This window comes from Salmo salar, chromosome ssa19, assembly GCF_905237065.1.
Source record: "Salmo salar chromosome ssa19, Ssal_v3.1, whole genome shotgun sequence".
Lineage (NCBI taxonomy): Eukaryota > Metazoa > Chordata > Actinopteri > Salmoniformes > Salmonidae > Salmo > Salmo salar.
This window is the reverse complement of record NC_059460.1, coordinates 59848814-59871512: the sequence shown is the minus strand read 5'-3', so window position 1 is coordinate 59871512 and position 22699 is coordinate 59848814. Positions and strand designations below refer to the sequence as shown.

The following is a 22699-nucleotide window of genomic DNA, read 5'->3' as shown; positions in this document are numbered from 1 at the left end:
GCTCCGCCGACCTCTTGCTTTAGCTCCCCTCCTCTGACTAAAAATCCACTTTCCGCTCTTTAACGGTGGCCACATCCCGTCTGACTGCGCACTGCTCTCCGTTGCCAAGTAGAATATCTGTCACTTTCCTGGCTAGGGTGCACGCACCAAAATCACCTCCTGGTATTACCTGTTGTAATAGGCTATCTATATTTTTACAGTGGAATTGTGGACTTGTAATAGGCTAGTTTACGAAAAAAATACAATTTTACTGCAACTTCTGGAAGGTGTTTTTTTTAGGCAATCAGGGAAACCTGAGAAACAGAACTATCAAAAAAGAAAATAGGCTATTTTTGTGATTCCGATCATGTCTGGCGAAGAGGCACCGGCACGACAGCAGCAAGAACCCGCAGAGGAGAAGACAGAGAACCCACCTACTGAGGAACCTCCATCGGAGGAAGCCCAAGAGGGTGAGCCATCCCCCGCGGAAGAGCCAGCAGACGAGCCTGCGGCGGCGACCCCCGACAAAGCGCCCGTGGCGCCCGAGGAGGAAGTTTTCAGCTACCGTGCTTTGTTCCTAACGGGCTATGGAGGCTATGACAAAGTGAAGCTCCAGATGAAAAAGGGAAAGCCGAGCCTGAAAAGCGCAGAGGTGCTGGTGCGGGTCAAGGCGTGTGGTCTGAACTTCGCCGAGTTGTTGGGGAGACAGGGGTTGTATGAGCTGCTGCCGTCGCCGCCCGTCACGCCCGGGATGGAATGCTCGGGCGTGATTGAAGCCATAGGGGAAGAGGTGACGGATAGAAAAGTGAGTCTAAAAACCTAGCATCATGTTTCTTTCAAGCCTTTTCTCCCTTTCTTTATGGTAGCCTATTGCTCATCATTTCGATTCAAATCAAATTCATGGGCGAGGCCCGCCCAATCAATACATCAAACGTGGCCCTTTTTGTCCAGGCACAGAACCGTTATATAGGCTATAATATTTTATTGAGGAGCCGTGCACAAAATCATGGTTAACAGTACAGTATGACAGCACTGTTTTGGGCGCTCCTTTTACGTGATTTATCTCTTTAATATCTTCCTTTCTGCCTTCATATCATTTTGTTAGTTATTCATGCAGTCACAAGGTTGAAACAACATTGTGTGTCTGTATGACAGCGTTATTACAAGATAATAAACATTTTAGTTGTTTTCATCCTTGGCCGCATTATTGTCTTGATTTTAGTAGCAAATATTGGGCTACTATAATAGCAGTGAGCGTATTCTGTCTTCCCAATGAAAGTCACATATCCTGTGGTCAGGTGACGTGCCTTCCTGCTCTCTAGCTCGATTTGTCATAACTCCTCCAAGAACCTGTTGAGAAGTGATCATCAGAGGTTGGGGCTAAGAGCTTTGGTTCTCCCCTGTCTCCATTTGTTCCCTCTCTGATACTTCCAGACTGTGAATATCCAAAGTGGGATGAGATGTGAAATGAGAATTCCCCCAAGGGCTGTCAACTGATGTGGGTGTAACACTGCAATGACATGACCCAATCTATTTGATAAAGGGCTCTGATATAATATTTTGATATCAGCAATATTTCCCTTGGTGTGTGTGTGCGTGTGTGTGTTTTGGCCCCCTGTTTGTGTGCAATTGTTTGCTGATGTGCAAGGTGAGCCTATGTGTGAGTCTGTCTGTCTGTCAGACCCATATAGTCAGTACTGTGTGTAAAGTACATCATAACCCTTCACTGTTCCACAAACATGGTCAGTTACATTTGATATTTCCTTCTCCTCCCCCTTCATTTTCTTCTCCTCCCCTTGCCACACCCCTTTCCACCCTCCCTTCCCCCGAACAAATGGCTAGAAGAATCCTATAGAAGGACAGCACATTCTTTCTGCACAATTGGCCACAAATCAAATCAAATGGTATTGGACACAAACACATGGTTAGCAGATGTTAATGCGAGTGTAGCGAAATGCTTGTGCTTCTAGTTCCAAGACACCTAACCACCACCAACAACAACAGCCTCGAGTCAGAGTGCTGCACGATCCGTGGACAATAAAAAGGCAGGACCCAACTGCTGCCTTTAGAGTCTGTTTTGGGAGTAGCCGAGGCTTGGACCTGTTCCTGTTTCTGTTTATGCTGAGCAAGGTTTGTGTCTTTTGGACAACATGGTCTCAACAACTCACTGTTTTATCAACGTTTGTTCTCCGAACGGACGCTTTGGCCCAATCAGTGAAGCTATCCAGAGGTGAACTGAGGGCGTGGCTGTTTCGGATGAGGTCACATGGGATATTTTCCGGGCTGAAACAGACACCAGATTTGGGTCGTATTCATCAGGGCAAGCATTGCAATGTTTTAAAACGTTTTGCAATGAAAAAACAGAAATGAGCGCTTCTTACTGGACAAATCCAATTAGTCCCTCTCTGTTACAGTCAGTTTTCATCTGTTCATCTGTTAATACGACCCTGTTTTAAAATCTTCAGCCTTGTTGAATCCTCTTGGCCCATCCTAAAAAGACCAGACAGATGTGATCAGATTGGTCAGTGATCAAATGATGTCAACAGTTAACATATTCACTTTTGGAGCATAAAGCCCCACCCACATTTGAACCTTTTCCTCAGTGGCGTTTGTTTTTTTCCGTGTTCTCTTGTTTTTCTTTTTTATTCATTCTTTCCTGGTATGTGTTATTGACTGGTTCTTTGAAATACTCAACCACCACTTCCACAGAATATTCCTCAACAATGGTATATTTTCAAATAGAAGTTTCATACAGGTTCTCTTAGGTCTCAGTTGGTCATGCACCCTTTGTGCAGACTTTGAGGTCATTGACTGCATAAAATTCAATGTGGCAATGTGATCTGTGAGTCATGAGTACTTTATTGTCATGTGTTTGTGTGGAGCAGGAAGAGAAGCAACCAGCACATCTCGAGGAATTACATACAGGAAATGTTATAATATTCAGAGACCGATTGGGCGACTTTCCTGCGTCTTCCGCCTTTTGGCCTCTTTCGAAACACAAATAAAAAGTCTACGGCTTGCCTGGTCCCAGATCAGTTAGACAATGACCGTAGGAGTCGGGTAAGACCGCAACAATTGATCTGGCCCCAGGCAAGTAAGTCAGCAGTGCTCTCCTGACATAGGAGATTCAACTATTGCAGGAGTGCATCTCAATAAAGACATCTCCTCCTCTCGTTCATAATATTCACATGGACCGTAGAAAGCAACTTCCAGTTGGCAACCACCACAATATTATTTTCATCCAAAAAACGTTGCCACTCAACAAATAGTTGTTAGGATTATCACAGTGTTTAAGTGTGTTGTGACTTATGACCCATGTGAAATGTCTCTCTCACAGGTGGGTGACCGTGTGTTGGTGTTGAGTCGTCACGGTCTGTGGCAGGAGGTGGTGGTTGTGCCTGCTAGCCAAACATTCATCATGCCTGAGTCAATGAGCTTCGAGGAAGCGGCGGCCCTCCCCATCAACTACCTGACGGCCTACATTATGCTTTTTGAGATGGCCAACGTCAGAGCCGGACAGAGCATCCTCATCCACATGGCAGCAGGTACAGTAGTGGTGGACACACACACACATCTACAAGGGTGCACACACATACACAGTCACACAAGTACACATACACACACATTCTTACAAACATACACAAACGCTCATGTTTACTTACCGGAATGTGACTGATTATACATCGAGTAGCACACACATGTCACATACACACACATACTATAAAAGTATACCCCTTTCCCCACCACACACACACAAACACATTCCACAGCCCCAGAATGTCCCCTCGCAACCACGGTAGTACTGTATAACAGCCATTCATCTGCACCACTGACTAGGCCTAAGTCATGGCTTTGACATACTTTCCTTGACCTTAGAATGGGAGACTGCACAGTATATAGCGTAGGTGGACATACAAGTCTGTAGTAACTCCCCTGTCCTTTTACCCTGGAACAATATGCCTCCATTTCCATGGCAACGCCACCTCTTACCTCTGAGGATAACACTGTACGACATGCAGCACCTTAGCCAACAGACAACATAGATCGTTATCATCCTGTTGCTTTGGTAACACTCGACGTTTCACGTGGATTTTTTAGCTTCATGGCCTTGAAAAAACAAAACAAAGATGAATAAGATAAGTAGGGTTTGGTTTATACTGTACCGCAGCGTTTCCTAAACTAGTGGTCATGGGCCCCATGTGGGGTCACCTGATTTGAAAATGAGGACGCGAGAGAACCCCCCCCCCAAAAAAATACAAATGCTTGGTTTATAGAACCGCGGTTATGTGAGTAACATTCGCGCTCCACTAACGGTTTCTGTTTTCTTCCTACAAATTGGGCTCTACCTTTTTTGAACACACAGACACAAAGTAGGGGCTCTATTTTATCAAACTTAGCGCAATGGTAAATCTTAGTGCTGGCGGTAACGCTATAGGTCCGGGGGTGTGTCAGACATATTTTTATGAGCGCAGTAGCTGGCGGTGGTGGTGGAAAGGGCACGCTACAACCAACGTGGAAAAGATATTGAATTGCTGTCTGTGCCCAGTGGGTTGTGTTTTGAGTATCCACTATCAAATAAAATACAATTATATTTGTCACATGCGCCGTGTAGACCTTACTGTAAAATGCTAACTTACAAGCCCTTAAATGTAATACAATAAAAGAGCAATAACGAGCCTATATACAGGGGGTACCAGTACCGAGTAAATGTGCGGGGTACAGGTTAGTTGAGGTAATTGAAGTAATATGTACATGTACTATAGGTAGGGGTAAAGCGACTATGCATAGATAATAAACAGCGAGTAGCAGTAGCGTAAAAAAAAAGGGGGGGGGGTCAATGCAATTAGTCTGGGTGCCTTGGGGGTAGAAGCTGTTAAGGAGCCTTTTGGACCTAGAGTTGGTGCGCCGATACCGTTTGCAGTGCGGTAGCAGGGAGATGAGTCTATGACTAGGGTGGCTGGAGTCTTTGACAATTTTTAGGGCCTTCATCTGACACCGCCTGGTATAGAGGTCCTGGATGGCAGGAAGCTTGGCCCCGGTGATGTACTTGGCAGTACGCACTACCCTCTGTATCGCCTTGCGGTCGGATGCCGAGCAGTTGCAATACTGGTGAAGCAACCAGTCAGGATGCTCTCGATGGTGCAGCTGTCGATGGTGCAGAACTTTTTCAGGATCTGAGGACCCATGCCAAATCTTTTCAGTCTCCTGAGGGGGAATAGGCATTGTCGTTCCCCTTTTCATGACTGTCTTGGTGTGTTTGGACCATGATAGTTTGTTGGTGATGTGGATACCAAGTAATTTGAAGCTCTCAACCTGCTCCACTACAGTGCCTTCAGTGTGAATGGGTGCGGGCTCGGCCCTCCTTTTCCTGTAGTCCACGATCATCTCCTTTGTCTTGGTCACGTTGAGGGAGAGGTTATTATCCTGGCACCACACTGCCAGGTCTCTGACCTCTTCCCTGTAGGCTGTCTCATCGTTGTCGGTGATCAGGCCTACCACCGTTGTGTCATCGGCAAACTTAAGGATGGTGCTGGAGTCGTGCTTGGCCATGCAGTTGTGGGTGAACAGGGAGTACAGGAGGGGGCTAAGCACGCACCCCTGAGGGGCCCCTGTGTTGGGAATCAGCGTGGCAGATGTGTCGTTGACTCACCTTACCACTATGAAGGGGAGAGTGTGTCAGATAAACAGAATTTCAAGGTTTGCTAAAAGCTTTTAGAGCTGTGACACAGCAGTATGTCTAGAATACTGCAAGTGAGGCTTTTTTTGTACGTGGCACCAATCACCACATCTGGGTTCAAATAGTATTTGAAGTCTTTCTGCTATATTTGAGCTTGATTCAGCTTGCCTAGCAAAATGGAACCAATGGAAAGCTAAATATGTGTTTGCGACCAATAAAATTTGATTTTGATTTTAAGTCCCAAAAATGCCAAACCTGCTGGCTCAATCAAACTCTCAAAGTCTCCATCACGTCTCTCCTCCATTAAATTTCACTTCTATCATATTGTCATCCCGTCTCTTCTCCATTCAATTTCACTTCTATCATATTCCAATCCCGTCTCTTCTCCGTTATCCCGTCTCCACTCCATTAAATTTCTCCTCCATCACGAATCACCTTCTTCAGGAATCACCTCTGTCACAATTCTCCTGCATCCATGTTACCCACAGTATCTCTCATGCTATGCGCCCCTCGTGCCTCTCTCTGTGTCTTGTCCCCTTATGTCCCTCTACTGTAGGTGGTGTGGGCATCGCTGCCACCCAGCTCTGTCAGTTGCTGGAGGACGTGACCGTGTTTGGCACTGCGTCGGCCAGCAAGCACGAGACCATCAGCCAGGGGGGGGTCACCCACCCCATCGACTACCGTACACGAGATTACGCCGAGGAGATCCGTAAAATCAGCCCCAAGGGTAAGGATGAATTGGACATGTAGCCTGGTCCAAGATCTGTTTGTACTGTCTTGCCAACTCCTATGGTTATTGGTGTGACAATCACCATAGGAGTTGGCAAGACAACGCAAATAGATCTGGGACCAGGCTAAAGGGCGGTATCATCAGCATCACTGATAGGTGCCTTTGTCATCTCCTCTTGGAAGTATTACACTATATATACAAAAGTATGTGGACACCCCTTCAAATTAGTGGATTTGGCTATTTCAGCCACACCCGTTGCTGACAGGTGTATAAAATCGAGCACACAGCCATGCAAACATTGACAGTAGAATGGCCTTACTGAAGAGCTCAGTGACTTTCAACGTGGCACCGTCATTGGACACCACCTTTCCAATAAGTCAGTCAAATGTCTGCCCTACTAGAGCTGCCTCGGTCAACTGTAATGCTGTTATTGTGAAGTGGAAATGTCTAGGAGCAACAACGGCTCAGCCATGAAGTGGCAGGCCACACAAGTTCACAGAATGGGACTGCAGAGTGATAAAGCGCGTAAGCGTGCAAAGATCGTCTGTCCTTGGTTGCAACACTCACTACCGGGTTCCAAACTACCTCTGGAAGCAACTTCAGCACAAGAACTGTTCCGTCGAGAGCTTCATCAAATGGGTTTCCATGGCCGAGCAGCCGCACACAAGCCTAAAATCATCGTGCGCAATGCTAAATGTCGGCTGGAGTGGTGTAAAGCTCGCTGCCATTGGACTCTGGAGCAATGGAAACGCATTCTCTGGAGTGATCAATCACGCTTCACCATCTGGCAGTCCGACGGACAAATCTGGGTTTGGTGGGTGTCAGGAGAACGCTACCTGCCTGACTGCATAGTGAGGAGGTATAATGGTCAGGGGCTGTTTTTCATTGTTCAGGCTAGGCCCCTTAGTTCCAGTGAAGGGAAATCTTAACGCTACAGGATACAATGACATTCTAGATGATTCTGTGCTTCCAACTTTGTGGCAACAGTTTGGAGAAGGCCCTTTCCTCTTTCAGAATGACATTGCCCCCGTGCACAAAGCGATGTCCATACAGAAATGTTTCGTCGAGATCGATGTGGAAGAACTTGACTAGCCTGCACAGATCCCTGACCTCAACCCCATCGAACAGCTTTGGATTGAATTGGAATGTCAACTGCGAGCAAGGCCTAATCGCCCAACAACAGTGCCCAACCTTACTAATGCTCTTGTGGCTGAATGGAAGCAGGTCCCCGCAGCAATGTTCCAACATCTAATGGAAAGCCTTCCCAGAAGAGTGGAGGCTGTTATAGCAGCAAAGAGGGGACCAAATCCATTTCAATGCCCGTGATTTTGGAATGAGATGTTCGACGAGCAGGTGTCTACACACTTTTGGTCATGTAGTGTATCATTGCATACGATGTAAACTGTATGTCAAGCCTCTTGATCAGTACTAAGTGATCCATTCGAGCAAATCAGTTTTCAATGGCATTTCTGTCTCTTTCCCTCAGGATTGGACGTTGTCCTGGACCCTCTGGGAGGCTCAGACACCCAAAAGGCCTTTAGTTTGCTGAAGCCCATGGGCACCCTCATAGTGTTTGGTAAGAGACTAAATTACCGTTGTTTGTATTAGCGTTTACATTACTCGCCTCCTGTCATCTCAACCGGCGCTCAGTGTTTACCCACTTTTTTCTGTACCACTACATCCCTTCCCTACCGGATATTTGATGGAAGATTAACACATTCCATTTGCAATTCTAACATGTTCCGTGGTATGTGAAATGACTTGATAACCTGTTTCCAATACATTTTAAATGTATTGAGAGAACAAAATGCATTCCAAGCTAGCTTTTCAAGTGTTTGCATTTTTTAAGTGTTACAATTCAATTTGTGTTACAGTAAAATGTGTTGTTGTGTAATTATTATATTTCCAACACGTTTTTAACATGCACATTTCATGTTGGTAGGGTGGTAATGTCCTCTCCATGTGTCCCTGACTTCATGATTCCATTTCCCAGGTGCAGCCAACTGTGTGACGGGTCAGAAGAAGAACCTATTGGCGGTAGCCAAGACCTGGTACAACCAATTCACCATCAACACCCTGAGGCTGATGCATGCCAACAAGGCTGTGTGTGGCTTCCATCTGGGCTACCTGGGTGACGAGGAGGAGCTCATCACCCAGACCATGACCCGCCTACTGGAACTCTATACCCAGGGCAAGATCAAGCCCCGCATTGACTCCACCTACCACTTTGAACAGGTGGGTGTGTGTGTGGGTGTGTGTGTGTGTGTGTGTGTGTGTGTGTGTGTGTGTGTGTGTGTGTGTGTGTGTGTGTGTGTGTGTGTGTGTGTGTGTGTGTGTGTGTGTGTGTGTGTGTGTGTGTCTATACACAGGTGCAGTGAATATCTATGAGTAGCTCAGCGGCTATACATTATATACAGTATACAGTACCAGTCAAAAGTTTGGACACACCTACTCATTCAAGTTTACCATATGAAGCTGGTTGAGAGAATGCCAATACTATTTTCTACATTGTAGAATAATAGTGAAGACATCAAAACTATGAAATAACACAAATGGAATCATGTAGTAACCAAACAAGTGTTAAACAAATCAAAATATATTTTAGATTCTTCAAAGTAGCCACCCTTTGCATTGATGACAGCTTTGCACACTCTTGGCATTCTCTCAACCAGCTTCATGAGAAATGCTTTTCTAACAGTCTTGAAGGAGTTCCCACATATGCTGAGCACTTGTTGGCTGCTTTTCCTTCACTCTGCGGTTCAACTCATCCCAAACCATCTCAATTGGGTTGAGGTCGGGTGATTGTGGAGGCCAGGTCATCTGATGCAGCACTCCATCACTCTCCTTGGTCAAATAGCCCTTACACAGCCTGGGGGTGTGTTTTGGGTCATTGTCCTGTTGAAAAACAAATGATAGTCTGACTAAGCGCATACCAGATGGGATGGCGTATTGCTGCAGAATGCTGTGGTAGCCATGCTGGTTAAGTGTGCCTTGAATTCTAAATAAATCACAGACAGTGTCTCCAGCAAAGCACCCCCACACCATCACACCTCCTCCTCAATGATTCACGGTGGGAACCACACATACAGAGATCATCCGTTCACCTACTCCGCGTCTCACAAAGACACAGCGGTTGGAACCAAAAATCTCAAATTTGGACTCACCAGATAAAAGGATAGATTTCCACCAGTCTAATGTCCATTGCTTGTGTTTCTTGGCCCAAGCAAGTGTCTTCTTCTTATTGTTGTCCTTTAGTAGTGGTTTCTTTGCAGCAATTGAACCATGAAGACCTGTTTTACGCAGTCTCCTCTGAACAGTTGATGTTGAGATGTGTCTGTTACTTGAACTCTGTGAAGCATTTATTTGGGCTGCAATTTCTGAGGCTGGTAACTGTAATGAACTTATCCTCTGCAGCAGAGGTAACTCTGAGTCTTCCTTTCCTGTGGCGGTCCTCATTAGAGCCAGTTTCATCATAGCGCTTGACAGTTTTTGTGACTGCACTTGAAGAAACTTTCAAAGTTCTTGACATTTTCCAGATCGACTGACCTTAATGTCTTAAGGTAATGATGGACTGTCGTTTCTCTTTGCTTATTTGTGCTGTTCTTGCCATAATATGGACTTGGTCTTTTACCAAATAGGGTGTCTGTATACCACCCCTACCTTGTCACTACACACCTGATTGCCTCAAACGCATTAAGAAGGAAAGATATTCCACAAATTAACTTTTAACAAAGCACACCGGTTAATTGAAATGCATTCCAGGTGACTACCTCATAAAGCTGGTTTGATACTATTTTCTACATTGTAGAATAATAGTGAAGACATTAAAACTATGAAATAGCACATATGGAATCATGTCATAACCAAAAAAGTGTTAAACAAATCAAAATATATTTAAGATTTTAGATTCTTCAAAATAGCCACCCTTTGCCTTGATGGCAGCTTTGCGCACTCTTGGCATTCTTTCAACCAGCTTCATGAGGAATGCTTTTCCAACAGTCTTGAAGGAGTTTCCACATATGCTGAGCACTTGTTGGCTGCTTTTCCTTCACTCTGCAGTCCAACTCATCCCAAACCATCTCAGCATCCCAAACTATAGCTCAGCATTCAACACCATAGTACCCTCCAAGCTTATCATTAAGCTCGAGGCCCTGGATCTGAACCCCGCCCTGTGCAACTGGGTCCTGGACTTCCTGACGGGCCAACCCCCGGGTGGTGAAGGTAGGAAACAACACCTCCACTTCGCTGATCCTTAACTCTGGGGCCCCACAAGGATGCGTGCTCAGCCTCCTTCTGTATTCCCTGTTCACCCATGAATGCATGGCCACGCACGCCTCCAACTCAATCATCAAGTTTGCTAACGAAACAACAGTAATGGGCCTAATTACCAACAATGACGAGACAGCCTACAGGGAGGAGGTGAGGGCCCTGGGAGTGTGGTGCCAGGAAAATAACCTCTCGCCCAACGTCAACAAAACAAAAGAGCTGATCATGGACTTCAGGAAACAGCAGAGGGAGCACCCCCCTATCCACATCGACGGGACCGTGGGGGAAAAGGTGGAAAGCTTCAAGTTCCTCAGTGTACACATCACTGACAAACTGAAATGGTACAGTCACACAGACAGTGTGGTGAAGGCGGCGCAACAGTGCCTCTTCAACCTCAGGAGGATAAAGAAATGTGTCTTGGCACCTAAAACCCTCACCAACTTTTACAGATGGACAATTTAGAGCATCCTGTCGGGCTGTATCACCGCCTTGTACGGCAACTGCACCTCCCGTAACCGCAGGGCTCTCCAGAGGGTGTCACGTCCTGAACAGTAAAGGGGTCATTTGTAATTGTAGTATGGTCAGGGCGTGCAGGGGTTGTTTGTTTTGTGTGTTTTGTGTGTATGGCTTCCAATCAGAGGCAGGTGTCTTTCGTTGTCTCTGATTGGAAGCCATACTTAGGCAGCCTGTTTTTCCTGTGTTTTTGTGGGTGGTTGTTTTCTGTTATAGTCTTGTACCTTACGGAACTGTTTATTGTCGGTTTGTTATTGTTGTTTAAGTGTTCAATTTTATTAAATAATAAAAGAAGATGAGCACTTTACCTGCTGCGTTTTGGTCACCATTCATCGACGCATATGACAGAACCACGCACCAAAGAAGGACCAAGCAGCGGAAGAAGGTGCAGCAGGAGAAGTATTTGGAGTCCTGGATGTGGAAGGAGATCCTCGATGGCAAGGGTCCATGGAGCCAGGCTGGAGAGTACCAGCGATCGAAGGAGGAGCTGGAGGAAGCAAAGAGGGAACGACGGAGGTACGAGGTGTTGTATCCTCCTATTCAGGAGTTGGAGAGGCAGCCCCAAAAAATATTTGGGGGGGCATAAGGGGAGTGTTGCTAGGTCAGGGGGAACCCTGACCTAACTTCCCGGGCTATTCGGCGGGAGCCATGGAGCAAACCGGAGCCGAGAAAGGAGTCGGGAGCCGAGAAAGGAGTCGAGCGCCGAGCTTGATGCGAGATTCCGTAAGGAGGTACTGGCAGAGAGGGCACGACTGAGCAGGCGTGCAGAGGGGCGAGCGATGCATTACGGGGTGATGTGCACTATCTCGCCCATCCGCACGCACAGTCCGGTGCGGTCGGTACGGGCTCCGCAGCGTTGCCGTGCTAGAGTTGGCACTCAGCCAGGAAGGAGTGTCCCTGCTCAGCGCATCTGGCCGCCAGTGCGTCTCCTCGGCCCAGCTTATCCTGTGCCTGCTCTACACACGGCATCCCCCAGCACAGCCCAGCTCACCCTGTGCCAGCGCTCCGCCTGTTCCGGGCTACAGGGACCATCCAGCCAGGACGGAGTGTGCCAGCCCTGAGCTCCAGACCTCCAGTGCGCCTCCACGGCCCAGTGTGCCTCGTGCCTGCTCTGCGCACCCAGTCTCCTGTAAGTCTTCCCAGTCCGGGGAGACCGGTCCCAGCTCCACACAGGGGAGCCTCCAGTGACACTCCTCAGTCCGGAGCCTCCAGCGACGCTCCATAGCCAGGAGCCTCCAGCGACGCTCCTCAGCCCGGAGCCTCCAGCGACGCTCCCTAGTCAGAAGCCTCCAGCAACGCCTCTCAGCCCGGAGCCTCCAGCGACGCTCCTCAGCCAGGAGCCTCCAGCGACGCTCCCCAGCCCAGAGTCTCCAGCGACACTCCTCAGCCCGGAGCCTCCAGCGACGCTCCTCAGCCCGGAGCCTCCAGCGACGCTCCCCAGTCAGGAGCCTCCAGCGACGCCTCTCAGCCCGGGGCCTCCAGCAACGCCTCTCAGCCCGGGGCCTCCAGCGACGCCTCTCAGCCCAGAGTCTTCGGAACGGGAGCTACGCCCAGAGCCAGAGCCGTCTTCGGAACGGGAGCTACACCCAGAGCCAGAGCCACCTCCGTAGTGGGAGGATTGGCGAAGGGGGGGTGTAGCACAGGAACCGTCATTGACGGTGGCCCCCCTCCCTTCCCTCCCTTCCCTTAGTCTATGCCGCTCTGACATTGTTCGCCGAAATATTTATATATTCTTAATTCCATTCCTTTACTTTAGATTTGTGTGTATTTTGTGTTTGGGGTTGGTTTTGTGGGGTTTTTTGTTTTGGAGGTGCAGTCGGGGTCTGCACCTTTGGGGGGGGGTACTGTCACGTCCTGACCAGTAAAGGGGTCATTTGTAATTGTAGTATGGTCAGGGCGTGGCAGGGCGTGTTTGTTTTGTGTGTTTTGGGGTTGTTTGGTTCTAGGGGATTTTGGTTCTAGTTTTCTATTTCTATGTTTCTTTTTCTATGTGTGGCCAGGTATGGCTTCCAATCAGAGGCAGGTGTCTTTCGTTGTCTCTGATTGGAAGCCATACCTAGGCAGCCTGTTTTTCCTGTGTTTTTGTGGGTGGTTGTTTTCCGTTATAGTCTTGTACCTTACGGAACTGTCGTTTGTTAGTATTTTTGTTTAAGTGTTCACTTTATCAAAATAAAGAAAGAAGATGAGCACTATACCCGCTGCGCCTTGGTCTGTCCCTTTCGACGCCTATGACAGAGGGTGGTGCGGTCTGCCCATCGCATCACCGGGGGCAAACTACCTGCCCCCCAGGACACCTACAGCACCAGATGTCACAGGAAGGCCAAAAAGATCATCAAGGACAACAACCACCCGAGCCATTGCCTGATCGCCCCGCTATCATCCAGAAAGTGATGTCAGTACAGGTGCATCAAAGCTGTGACCAAGAGACTGAAAAATAGCTACTATCTCAAGGTAACCAGACTGTTAAATAGCCATCACTAGCACATTAGAGGCTACTGCCCTATATAGACTTGAAATCATCACTGGCCACTTCAATAATGGAACATTACATTACTCATCTCATAAGTATACACTCTATCCTATTCTACTGTATCTTAGTCTATGCCGCTCTGACATTGTTCGCCGAAATATTTATATATTCTTAATTCCATTCCTTTACTTTAGATTTGTGTGTATTTTGTGTATTGTTGTGAAATTGTTAGATATTACTGCACTGTTGGAGCTAGAAACACAAGAATTTCGCAACACCCGCAAAAACATCGACGAAACACTCAAATTTGATTTGATTTGAAGAGTGTGCAAAGCTGTCATCAAGGCAAAGGGTGGGCTACTTTGAAGAATCTCAAATATAAAATATATTTTGATTTGCTTAACACTTTTTTCGTTACCACATGGTTCCATGTCTTCACTATTATTCTATAATGTAGAAAAAAGTAAAAATAAAGAAAAACCCTTGAATGAGTAAGTGTGTCCAAACTTTTGACTGGTACTGTATATATAAAAACTCAGCATAAAAAGAAACGGCCTTTTTTCAGGACCCTGTCTTTCAAAGATAATTCGTAAAATCCAAATAACTTCACAGATCTTCATTGTAAAGGGTTTTAACACTGTTTCCCATGCTTGTTCAATGAACCATAAACAATTAATGAACATGCACCTGTGGAACGGTCGTTAAGACACTAACAGCTTAAAGACGGTAGGTAATTAAGGTCACAGTTATGAAAACTTAGGACACTAACGAGGCCTTTCTACTGACTCTGAAAAACACCAAAAGAAAAATGCCCAGGGTCCCTGCTCATCTGCGTGAACGTGCCTTAGGCATGCTGCAAGGAGGCAGGAGGACTGCAGATGTGGCCAGGGCAATAAATTGCAATGTCCGTACTGTGAGACGCCTAAGACAGCACTACAGGGAGACAGGACGGACAGCTGATCGTCCTCGCAGTGGCAAACCACGTGTAACAACACCTGCACAGGATCGGTACATCCGAACATCACACCTGCGGGACAGGTACAGGATGGCAACAACAACTGCCCGAGTTACACCAGGAACGCACAATCCCTCCATCAGTAATCAGACTGTCCGCAATAGGCTGAGAGAGGCTGGACTGAAGGCTTGTAGGCCTGTTGTAAGGCAGGTCTTCACCAGACATCACCGGCAACAACGTCGCCTATGGGCACAAACCCACCGTTGCTGGACCAGACAGGACTGGCAAAAAGTGCTCTTCACTGACGAGTCGCGGTTTTGACTCACCAGGGGTGATGGTCGGAATCGTGTTATCGTTGAAGGAATGAGCGTTACACCGAGGCCTGTACTCTGGAGCAGGATCGATTTGGAGGTGGAGGGTCCGTCATGGTCTGGGGCGGTGTGTCACAGCATCATCAGACTGAGCTTGTTGTCATTGCAGGCAATCTCAATGCTGTGCGTTATAGGGAAGACATCCTCCTCCCTCATGTGGTACCCTTCCTGCAGGCTCATCCTGACATGACCCTCCGCTTAGCAAGGAAGAAGCCACTGCTCCAAAACTGGCATAAAAAAAAACAGACTATGGGAATATGGGAACAAAGATCGTACTTTTTGGAGAAATGTCCTCTGGTCTGATGAAGCAAAAATAGAACTGTTTGGCCATGATGACCTGTTTGGAGGAAAAAGGGGAGGCTTGCAAGCCGAAGAACACCATCCCAACCGTGAAGCACGGGGTTGGCAGCATCATGTTGTGCTTTGCTGCAGGAGGGACTGGTGCACTTCACAAAATAGATGGCATCATGAGGGAGGAAAATTACGTGGACATATTGAAGCAACATCTCAAGACATCAGTCAGGAAGTTAAAGCTTGGTCGCAAATGGGTCTTTCAAATGGACAATGACCCCAAGCATACTTCCAAAGTTGTGGCAAAATGGCTTAAGGACAACAAAGTCAAGGTATTGGAGTAGCCATCACAAAGCCCTGACCTCAATCCTATAGAAAATGTGTGGGTAGAACTGAAAAAGCGTGTGCGAGCAAGGAGGCCTACAAACCTGACTCAGTTACACCAGCTCTTTCAGGAGGAATGGGCCAAAATTCACCCAACTTATTGTGGGAAGGTTGTGGAAGGCTACCCGAAACGTTTGACCAAAGTTAAACAATTTAAAGGCAATACTACCAAATACTAATTGAGTCTATGTAAACTTCTGACCCACTGGGAATGTGATGAAAGAAATAAAAGCTGAAATAAATAATTCTCTCTGCTATTATTCTGACATTTCACATTCTTAAAATAAATTGGTGATCCTAACTGACCTAAGACAGGGAATTTCTACTAGGATTAAATGTCAGGAATTGAAAAACTGATTTTAAATGTATTTGGCTAAGCTGTATGTAAACTTCCGACTTCAACTGAGTCTACAAAGCATTAATAAGAACACCTTCCTAATATTGAGTTGCACCCCTCCCTTTTTGCCCTCAGAACAGCCTCAATTTGTCAGGACATGGACTCTACAAGTTGTTGAAAGCGTTCCACAGGGTGGCATGCTTCCCCATGTTGACTCCAATGCTTCCCACAGTTGTGTCAAGTGGGCTGGATGTCGTTTGGATGGTGGACCATTCTTGATACACACGGGAAACTGTTGAGTGTGAAAAACCCAGCAGCATTGCAGTTCTTGACACAAACAGTTTCACCTGGCACCTGTCTTGCCCATTCACCCTCTGAATGGCACACATACACAATCCATGTCTCAATTGTCTCAAGGCTTAAAATTCATTCTTTAACCTGTCTCCTGCTCTTCACCTACACTGATAGAAGTGGATTTAACAAGTGACATCAATAACGGATATAGTATATATTTGTGGCTCGGGGGCTCCTCCATTCGAAAATGTGGTACATTTTCCTGCACATCAGGAAATTCAAATGAGCCTCGTGATTTAGATACATTCACTGGAAATCTGCATTTCTCTTTCTCTCCATGCGGGGGAAATCGAGTCATTCGGGCCAGTGCCAGCTATCAAAATCATCCTCCCTCGCTCGCTCGCTCAAATGCTAAACGCACCAGAATGAATATTAATAAATGTCCTACTGCTACTGTAAGCCTATATATATCATACTACTGCGACATTCAAGTGTACAAAAATGTATCTGAAATGCAGCCATACACATCAACAACCGTCGGCGTATATAGCTTAGTAACACAATATATATATTGATCTCCACTACGACATACACTCCACTACGACAAGTGTGAAGTTGTAAATGCATTTCGGATATATATTATCGAAAAAGAGGACATCTTAAGGTTTCTAGCGAACCTAAGGTTACGAATGAACTGTCAAAATTGATTTCAATCGTGGCCTGGGGTGTTCTAGGGATTAGGGTAGCTGTCAGTATGTGTTCGATTCCGGTCCACACCCTTCTGGCACAAATAACTACTTCCCAGATTGGCTTGGTTTAGTTACTTACACATTTCAAATAATTATAGAAAGTCCAAGGATATTTTACCCCCGACCTTGAAAAGAAATGACCATACCAAATAATTTTATTTGAAAGAGTTATATTTAATGGATAACATAAATTGGAACAAATTAAATAATAACAGTAGGTTACACCAACATTAGTTTCCATTCATACAAAGTGTTGGATAATTGCCACAGTAGATTTGCCAACGTAAACAAGTAAATACTTTATTTCTACAATACGTAATGCTTGCCAATCAATAAATCAAGTTGTTCCGATGATAATATCAACCAGAGGGCGAACATATCTTGAAAGACTTTGGTTGCAAGCAGGACTAAGGCAACAAGGAACATAATGTTTTACGGAGCGGTAATGAGATCAGCTGTGCGTATGAATTTAGCGGGTATTGATGGTTTAACGAGGCATCAGCTGGCGATAATCTAGTGCCATTGATGGTTGCAATAAACCCCTTGTTATTTGATTATATTCCAATACATTCTGTAGGCTACCCGTTAGCCTATCCATTTTCACATGATGAATAGTGTGAAAACCGATAATAGGCTACTGTCTGTGTTTCCCTGGCTGAGTTGATAGCTGTTTTGGGCCATCAGTTGATTGACAGGTGTAGGTCCTACTGTAGAACGATAAACTTTCCTCCATTGCTAAACTGTTACGGTTGTAACCGCTGGACCACACAGGCACTGAGGCCACCAATCATTTATTGTGCCTATTGCTTGCCTTGAACATATAATAAAACAATTTATTTTCCCTAACGAAAAATACATCTTAGACCCTACAAATATGTCAATTTATTATCATCCACATACGAATTCGCCTGCATGTAGCCTACATAATCTACCTGAACTGGTGCCCAGTGGACCTGCAGTCTAAGGTACAATGTAGGTAAGGTACTGCATTGTATACAAACACTGCTTCCAGCTGCCCCCTGGTGGCGATTCAAATATTTATGTATTGCTTTCATATAATCCCCTCCAGAGGCTTGCACTCCTCCTTCCACTGCCTTGAAAGGCTATGTTTACACCTAGCTCTCCTGCTTCTTTAGTAATGTCTGATAATATGTCTGCTCAACAGGGTTGGACATCGACAGACTGTGTGGGAGGCAGAGAGGGTATGAAGGAGGGGGGAGGGAGGAAGAGGTGGGGGTCTTTTCAAATCCCAATTCTGTTTACAAAGAGGTGTTACAACAATTTCATTATAGACCGACTGATTTGTTTACTTAGTATTCGCCACCCCAGTGGTTTCCATTGTGATGGTTGAGAGCCTTTCCAGAGAGGATGGGAAACGTCTCTCTCCCCGCTCCTATCCACTTGACCCCCTTCTGATTGGTCAGAAGGCTTGGCGTCAAAGGTTAGATTGATTAGAGGGTGCCTCCGTGTGACAGGAAATATGACTGGTGTATAGCTAGACCTCTTGTTGCTATGCGACTGCCTGGAAGCCGGTATCGTATCCGACTCCTTTTGAAAGGAGTGAATGAATGGAATAGTCATAGGATTGGTAGAATGAATTTAATATTTAATCTAACCTTCCTATGAAACTTTGTGTCTATTGCAACTGGCATGTAGCCTATTTACGTCAGACTAACAGACTCGCCACTTGTACTACGTGTGATGCTACATACTGTTGTTACAACTAATCCAGTAGAAGCTAGGCTCATTTTCTGTGTGACATTTTCATGACATTTCCAATAGTTCCTTGCATATTAATAATAATAATTAAATCAATATTTGACATTCATTGAAACTGTTTTGACAGCAGTCTCCCCACGGATATTAGCTCTTTGCTAGCCTTCCTCCCTCCCTCCCCTTCCTGTTTACACTGTCTGACGTGTCAGACTCACTGCAATTCTCAGCCCCCCCTCGGCTGATATGGGTCTGATGCCGGCAGTTGCTAGGTGACCGGCCGTGGTTGCCGTGGCGTCGGTTGTTAGGGGAAGCTTTGTTTGAGTTGCCGTGGGGTGGGGTGGGTGGTGAGCGGAGAGAGCAGGGGCAGTGGAGTCAGAGAGGCACTTGTGTGTGTGCAGTCCCAATTAAATAGGGACAAACCCTTTCAGTATTCATATGACGGACAGAGAAGATGTCATTATCTGAGCTTGGTAAAAGGAGAGGGTTTGATGCAGATTTCCAATGTGTTTATTACAAATGGGAAATAAACTGGATCCTGAACATCCAACTTTTGCACAGGAGCTAAAAAAGAAGAGCATCTCTCTATCTCTCTATCCCTCTCCCCCTCTCTCTCTCCCCCTCTCTCTCTCCCTCTCTCTCTCCCTCTTTCAGTTGGTTGGTTTGTCGATCTGTATTTCAACCTTTCTGTCTGCCTGCCATCTCTCTTTTCTGTCCCTCCATCAGGTGGGTGACGCGATGAGGCGTATGCACGAGCGCAACAACATCGGCAAGGTGATTCTGCTCCCAGAGCCGAAGAAAGAGGAGGAAAAGCCCGAGTCCAACCCTGTGCCAGCAGAGACAGACAAGAAAGAGGAGGAAAAGGATGAGAATAAGATGGAGACCAGCACAGAAGAGGTCAAGAGAGAGGAGAATTGAGAAAGGGAGAGTATGTATGTGAGCAGTAGACTTGAGCACTTCAACATTGGCCTTCTCTACTCCTCAGTCCATGTCTCAGAAATCGACCATTGCCTCAGTGTTTCTATCTGTTTATACGTGTGAGGTGAAGTTGCCCCTAAGTGCTGATCTAAGATCTCTTTTTTTTTTACCTCCTTTTGGTCAAAAGGTAGATTCTGCGAAACACAAAATAAACAGCCGTATCAGACCGACTTCAGCAACAACAATGAGCACAAGGCGCGGCTGGTTTCTACGCAGTTGTTGTCAAACAGCTATACTGACGTAGGAGACGGAAGTGTAAACCATGCACATGCACAGGTGCTCTGTGTGAGTGCATCGTCTTGCAGCGTGCTCATCTGCAATATCGTTGGCTTACCTTGCTACTTGTGACAACGGCACATCGCTGAGTCTCAGTTTAATAAGACTAGGATAAGCTGAACTTAGAACTGCGCTTAGGGGCAAATGTGTATGGTGGCCTTGTTCTACTGACACTAGTGACTTAGTCATGTTGTTTGTAAAATAGCTTCTCAGACAAGTTGCTATGTTTCCAGTAATGTTCCAAGGTCTTATGTTTCAAAGGAAAAAGTGCCCCATTAGCAACACTTCATGAGTCACCAATACTGTAATTTGTCTCCCTACAAGTTGAATTGCATGCTCTTCTTGATTCAGCAGGCAGATACCGTATTGTTATATGAATTGGAGGTCCAGCTTTTAAACAAAAATGTGTTAGTATTTTGCATTAGTGAATTATGGAAAGTGTATGTGTGTGTGTGTGTGTGTGTGTGTGAGCGTTTCTGAGTGATATATGGTTTGATGTTGTTTGAATTGTGTTTTGCCAAAATTCTCTTTCAATGTCTTAATGTCATATTTCAATATGTAAATTGTCGCTGACTTCGTGGCCACTTTGAGAATACAATGAGACCAGTATTTAAGTGTAGTTTGTTAGATGGATTGTTGCTTTTTCCTGACCTAGTGTGCCAAATTAAACACCAACTTTCCCCTTTGCCCATATATCACAAAAATAATGAAAAACAGGGCCTTCCTTTACCTTGTCAAACTGTTTGAATTGTTCTTGATTAAACAATGTCCCGGTGACCTTGTGATAAAAAAAAAAGTTTGGCACAAGCTTTTCTTGTCAACACTCTGCTTTCGATTTGTGATTATCGTCGCACGGCTCTCAATGTTGAACAGTGCCTCTTCAGTATGAAAAGTATAATAGGAATATACTTATTATATACTTAATATACTTTTTATATTAAGCATATAAACAATCCCAGTTTGTAACTGTGTATTCTCAAGGATTGCCCCAGCCTTCCTCCAGACCAGTCAAGTTGCTCTGACTTAAGAAACAGGAGAACGTGGGAACACACTTGACTTTTGCATCAACTATAGTGCTTGCTCTCTGGACACTTCCTCGTTGGTGCCATGATGTTGTATTCTACGATGATCTGCAGCGAATAGGCCTATATCATTCGCTATTATCTGTGGCCAAAATATCATATGACACACGCAAATAGAACACTTGATTTGCAGAATTTGTATTAGGGAATTTCAATTTTTTTTGTGTGTTTTCATGGTGAATTCTCACTGTGTCCCATTTCATATCATTGTATCTTATGGCTTTCATGAATGATTCCAAATGGTCTTGCCGAGCTCATGGTCTAAGTGTTGACACACCCAGCTGCTTGCAGATGTATACCGAACCTGGAGACTGGGGTTCGATTCCCATGACCATTCTTTCTACTGTATCTCCCCCTCTAATTCTGTTCTGTTCTGACTAAATGAGGCTCTAAATTCCACTCTGCTTTCAAAACTCCAAATGGTTAATATAAGAGGAAGCAGATGTTTTTTCCAGCTGTGGCGGTAACCCGACGCAGCAGAGAAAGGAAGCTACTCTTCTCCCCGTCCAAAACCACGCCACCACACACATTCCACTCCTACTCTCCACTCTCTCTCTCTCTCTCTCTCTCTCTCTCTCTCTCTCTCTCTCCCTCTCCGGAGAGCATTCCCATCTCTTTATTTTCATGTTAAACAAGTCAAATGAAATGTAACTTTTGTTTAGGAATGTGTTTATGATTAGTGTTTGTTTTACCATTTGCAATTTTTCCCCTCTGTCAGAAGTGAAAATGGAAAGGTTGGGTTTGTGTAGTTTTCCTTCTTTCCTGGCATTAGAATGAATGAGGTATGAGCTAAGACATGGCTGGGATTTTCTGGAAGGAATTGGGACTGGGAATCTGAGTATCTGATTCATTTTCCCCCCAGAGTCCTTATGACCCTGCAGGTGTTTCCACCCATTCTGAAACCTGAATCATACTGAACGTTGATTTGCATTGTTCAGAGCCAGCGGTTTGTTGTGGTAATGCTTTTGTTGCTCAAATCCCCATATTTGTTTGCCTATTTTTGCTTCATCCAAAAGCACCTGCAGACGTACCCAAGCACTTAATATGACACTACTAACTTTACAAGTGGTTTGTTTATGTTATCATACACTTCCTTGATGTATTTGAAGTCTTTGATTGAAATTCTCTGCAGTGCTTGAATCTGTGTTTTCACCACTTTCTATGACGCTGTCCACATGAACTGGTGACGCTTTTCTGACGTTTTGCCCTATGCCTTACCTGTATTGTACTGTACATGTTTTCTGAAATGAATAAATTGCATTCCAAAATGACAAACTGGCTTATCTAGGCTACACCTATTTCTTTGTGCTTTCACGCCCTGAGCTGTCCTATAAACAGTATGCTGCTTGGGATTCTGGACAATCTCAAACACAGACCAATTGCTCTCCTTGCACTTCAGTAACAGTACTACACACAGTACTTGGATTATTCTGTATAAACGCAATACTGGAGCTGTGGAGACCATGACCGAATCAGTGTAAGCATTCTTTGGGGATCTTTTTGGTTTGCTCTGTTTGTGGTAGATTTGTAGGTACTTTTTTTCTGACCAGTAGACTGGTATAATCCAAGTGTCACCCCAAACAACTCAGATTTTAAAGTGGAACTCTAGCTGAAAAAGAGAATCAAATGACATC

At 45.5% G+C, this 22699-nt stretch overlaps 1 protein-coding gene across 1 annotated transcript; it reads left to right on the top strand.

Annotated features, from left to right (window-relative positions):
- The first annotated feature begins 105 nt into the window (after positions 1-105).
- LOC106579158 (synaptic vesicle membrane protein VAT-1 homolog) lies at positions 106-22340 on the top strand. The gene is made up of 6 exons (XM_014158764.2): positions 106-784; positions 3317-3524; positions 6213-6383; positions 7873-7962; positions 8380-8621; positions 19456-22340. Exons 1-6 carry the CDS (start codon positions 347-349, stop codon positions 19645-19647), a joined length of 1341 nt encoding a protein of 446 aa, XP_014014239.1. The 5' UTR covers positions 106-346; the 3' UTR covers positions 19648-22340.
- Positions 22341-22699: the final 359 nt, after the last annotated feature.

Coding starts and splice junctions, on each gene's coding strand:
- LOC106579158 (XM_014158764.2), top strand. CDS start 347: ATGTCTGGCGAAGAGGCACCGGCACGACAGCAGCAAGAACCCGCAGAG. Junction 785..3,316: donor AAGAGGTGACGGATAGAAAA/GTGAGTCTAAAA, acceptor TCTCTCTCACAG/GTGGGTGACCGTGTGTTGGT. Junction 3,525..6,212: donor CCTCATCCACATGGCAGCAG/GTACAGTAGTGG, acceptor CCTCTACTGTAG/GTGGTGTGGGCATCGCTGCC.